At 40.1% G+C, this 4,800-nt stretch overlaps 1 protein-coding gene across 1 annotated transcript in view; it reads left to right on the top strand.

Annotated features, from left to right (window-relative positions):
- Positions 1-1,484: 1,484 nt before the first annotated feature.
- The window catches only part of LOC138000890 (uncharacterized), a 46,938-nt gene continuing 43,622 nt past the window's right edge, over positions 1,485-4,800 (top strand). The window contains exons 1-2 of the mRNA XM_068847558.1: positions 1,485-1,647; positions 2,121-2,240. Coding sequence (XP_068703659.1) covers positions 1,578-1,647; positions 2,121-2,240 — 190 coding nt within the window. The 5' untranslated portion in view covers positions 1,485-1,577. The remainder of the gene's footprint in view (positions 1,648-2,120; positions 2,241-4,800) is intronic.

Here is a 4,800-nt window from a genome sequence, read left to right as displayed (position 1 = left end):
GCTTACCTCTAAAAGTCCTGAAAATGGCTTTCGACTAACTGCTCCTGGGTTTACACGTTGTGTCGATTCCTTTGCTTCTTCTGGTAAAATTTGACGTTAAATCACGGAACTGTTCTGCTTATATCCAACACAATCCTTACCGTCACTTCTCTACCATTTTTAGACTGCACTGTACGGCTCACTTTTAAAATTTGCCTCGAGCTTTCCAGGCGTTTTCCTTTTTTTAGCGAGACTAAGTCTCCAGGCAATACAGGTCTTGGTGCTGCTTCCCGTCTGGCATCAACATGTGCCTTATAAATCGACTTGTGACTCCAATCTCGGTCTAGGATACCTTCATTCGAAAGTGTGCCTGTTCTCCTTAATTCCAGAAATTTGGTTTCAACTCCTTGCCAAACATTTTTTGAAAAATGCAGGAGGAGCAGCAGTGCTCGTTTGGTATAGATACTTTACACTGTTGGAGGATGCTGCCCTTGTTTCTACAAACAGCGTAAATGAAAAACAAAACGTGAACACATTGGCAGGGGAACAAATACATACAGGAAAAAATAAGAAGGCCAGGTTCACAATATGGGACCCTAAAAGCAGCACGAAGCCTGGCAGAAGACACTGAGAACAGTGCACGGACAGCGTTAATCCTGGGGCAAATCTATTTCCATGCTCTTATTACATCCGTTGTGGCCATGTACAACGGAGCTCTGATATGCGATAAGTCTAAAATGGGGGTGATCATACCCTCATAAGAGGCACCAACCCGTGTTAAGTGTCGCCAAAGTGACTGTGTACAAGAACCAAATACATAGCCGGTGGTGTGTGCTTAAAGTTCCGGATATTCCTTTAGGCCCTTTGGGCAAAACCAAGAATTTTGTTAGACTACTCTTGTTCATTGTTCCGTAAATTGCTTCTTTCGTGTCTGCTTCTAATATTAGTATCTCACGAGGCATCTTCCTGCTCATTAGCTGGTGTGGCTATTTCGAGCTACTCCTTCATTTTTGTTTTTTTTTTAAACTAATTTGCTCGCAATGTGTACTCTCAAATGGGTCTCTTCTTCTGTCGCGAAAATTAGCTCCCAATTAAATATTCTGTCGTTTGCACTCAAATTACTCTCCTTTTATCCTTGTTCAGCGCAAAAACCAAAAGAGTATTATGAGCGAGACATCAGGACTAATACAAACAAATGCACATTAAAATAAGGAGTATTTGGTAATAAGTTGTATTGCTTGTTAACACATTGTTTTCTTTTTTTTTGCCCAGTTGCCAAATGGAAGCCGATCTATAAGTGTTAAGGATTTCTATAGTCGTGTTAGTCATAACTGACGATAAAATCGTGGAAATTGCCAAGTTAAAGTTTCACTCACTTCGCAAGAGTGAACCCGGAAGTTTTTTCACTTTTCGACAAGATTGCCACGCACCGGTGTCACGCTTCAAGTCAGAAACAACCTCTCTTGTAACTTCCTGTCACAAAAAAGACGATGTAACTTCTTCTGTCTTCCGTGTTCTCTGTTGTTTTATTTTGCTTCCTGTTTTATTACTAAAACGTTTTCGATAGACCGGTCGCATTTAGCAGTAGGAGTCAATTCATGCACAGCTCTGAACACGTTTTTCGGAAACCGTCTTCGTTTACCGGACACAGTAGTATAATCATCGATCGTAAGTCATTGTGGTTTTAGGTTGATGTTTATTAAGTTTAATTTTCACGGCCTGATTTAAGCAGTCATGTGTTGTTCAAATGTTGAAGGGATTGTTCAAACTGCGTCAAATCCAACCTATACTTTTGAAAACAATGGAACTGTAAAATCGATGTCGAATGGAAGTTTAAATCGGTTGAAGTTTTACATAAACTTTCAAGATTTCAGTTTTGCAACGTTGAAGCTGTTTAAACGCTGGGGTCTTTATCCGAAAATAACTGTTTCGGGTAAAGTTTTATTTCAAACTTTTGAGCCTGATTTAAGAACGAAAAAAGCAGGCAAGGCAGAAAGAAAACAGGAAGAGTCTGCTTTGAAATATCGCGTATTCCAATCCGTACGTGTTTCAGCGATACCGCAACGGGTTCGTTTCAGCCAAAGCATGAATCAATAATGCTGAAGCAACCTTTTTGATACCATAATTTTCCTTTGTCTTAGTCACAATTGTGAACACAACACGAAGATTAAGAATGAAGTCAGTGAGGCAAAGCCACCGTAGATCCATGATAGCAGGAATCATTCTCAGCCTGGTTTTTCTTATTACTCCAGAGTGTTCTGGTAAGTTATGATGCGAAAGCAGGTCCTTCTGAGGCGTGTTCCAAACGTCGTGCTACTGCCATACCGAACTCAAATGAATTTGGCTCGGCAGTGGCACGACGATGGCACGGCAGCGGTTTCAAACGTAGAACCTAATACAGTCGCGCCAAATTCAAAAGACAAAACAAACCATCCATCCAGCGTAAGAGTATGCAAATAATGAAAAATACATTAAATTAGTTTATGAATTGAATTCGGAGCAACAATAGCACGCTGTTTGAAACCACGTCGTCCTACTCCCGTGCGGCACGTGCTAAGAAGTCGCGCCGAACCTAAGTCGGCCGTGCCGCGCTTAATGGTTTTAAACGGCGTGCTACTGCCGTGCTTAAATCAAAATGACAATTTAATTTGCGAGTGGGGTGAATAGGTTCGCAGATCGGCGGATTTGGCTACAAAAACGACTCGGATTTCGGATTTTGAGGACACATTTTGTGGATTGGTGAATTGGATTATGGATTTTATTTGTTTTGAAGTGCGCTGCCGATCGCGGAAATTAACTGCCTGACTTAAGAACGAGACTAGATCAACATATCATTGACCTTCAATGTAATCTCTAGGACCCCAGGATGTCTGGCAACCTCGTTCCCAGGGTCTTCTCGGCTTTCAATATGGCGGCGGGTCTTGAGAAGCCCCTGGCACACAGTGAACTAAAAAGATTGCTAATTGGTGCTTTTCTCACATGACCTCTGATTGGCTTAATGTCGAAAGAAAGATGGCGGCTAGTGAGGAGAGCCAGAGGAAGAACAGAATTCGTGTTTAAATCATTTTCAAAATTGTAGCTGTTCCATAAGAATCAGCCGCAAATTAACAAGCATAACAGTAAAAAATAATTCGCCGTTTTTTCACGTTGCAAGGTGATCTACATCAGGCCTCGATTCCAATTAAAGCTACGTTGGCTTTTCACGACCTCTGGCATAGCGATCGCGCTATATATAGAAGGATATAATGGTGTTTGAGAGACGTAAGGGTAATTAAGTGATGTTATTTCGTACGTACCTTTACGTTTTGGTTCGCTTTGGCGTCTCATAATTATTGTAATTCCCTGACGCGAGTATTGTTACTGTTGTTCAATGTTTTCATCATGTCAGATTGTGTTACAAATTATAAAATTGTTCAACGGGGTTCATAGACTATTGATGTGGTTGATTTAGCAGTTGTATGTGGCGCTGTTGACTCGTGTGACAGCTGCAATTAAGGCGGGTCTGTTAAATACAGGTCACATTCCACAGGTCAAGACTAGAGGTCGCTGCCCCAATAATCAACATTAAGCCAAAAGTTTCCCCAAGACCTGAAACAACATATTTGTTGAGTGATTAGCGCTAGCAGACACTCTTGGTGTTGTTTATTTGTCTGCAGCACGGTGACATGTACACTCACCTGTGGAATGTGACCTGTGTTTTATTTTAATAGACCTGCAGCTGCAGTAATCCATATTCTTTCCCATACCTTCCACACTCTTCAGCTAGTGGTGCACAGAGAGATCTAGCTCGGTCGGTTTTCATCATTGCCTTTTACTTTCATTAAGAAAAAATATTAATCTCCTCACCCCAAACAAAGTGCATGTCATCTTGTAATTTTCCAAGAGGATTATTTAAGATTGTGAAGTCTTAACAATAAATATTATTCTTGAAAATAATTGTATAATTGTAAGGCCTTTCATTATAGTCTTATTGATTTGTCAATTCGCTAACAACTTCCATTTTTGCTTCTTCTGATTTAAAAAAATATATATATATATATAGACAGTACTGTTTCGGCCCTCTGGGCCTCATCAGTGCAGTGCTGATGTCTAGGATGGAGGTTAAGCTTATAAACCCACCCCAAATGTCCCACACATGTGGTACATCTAAGCCATGCCAGAGTGCTCAAACTAGCGAGCTAGTGAGCATGCGCAATTGCTAGCGGCAATGACTCATCGCAGTAGAGTGCTCAATTTGGACATGAAAGCAAAAGCTTTGTAATGCCAAAGAGCTATATCTAACTGCTATATATATATATAGAAATTTCTTTGGGCTGTCTGAGCCAACGGAGATAGTGGCGTTCCAAAAGGATCCTTTAGAGATTCCCAGTCCAAGGCTCGACATATGAATTTGCATACAGTTAAAAGAGTCAAAGGACGGACAACTTTTGGAAGCTAAAAAGTAAAATATATTAAAAAACGTTTCGGTCTTAGACCTTCATCAGTTTACAGCATGTGAATAATAATTAGGTTTAAGAGCTTATATATGGTTTACAAGGAATTTTCGGTATGTTACAAAACTTACAAGTACAAGTACAAGTACAATACAAGTAAAAAATTTGTTGCAAACAAAACAAAAAAAGTAATTGTATTCCGAAAGGTACAATGTAATAACAGTGAGAACTAAAACAATAATTAAAGTAAAGAATTCATGTGCTACATTGAGTTGTGAAGTTATGTGGTTCGTTAGGCTTGCAGACTATTTCGACTCAAGTGGTCGGTTGGTTGTAGGTGATTCTGTTCCTGGAGTGGAATTCTTGCCTTTTGTTAAGGCCAAAAGGT

Source organism: Montipora foliosa, chromosome 4 (genome assembly GCF_036669935.1).
Source record: "Montipora foliosa isolate CH-2021 chromosome 4, ASM3666993v2, whole genome shotgun sequence".
NCBI lineage: Eukaryota > Metazoa > Cnidaria > Anthozoa > Scleractinia > Acroporidae > Montipora > Montipora foliosa.
Note: the sequence above shows the minus strand (reverse complement) of the source record. Positions and strands in the feature narration are given on the sequence as shown.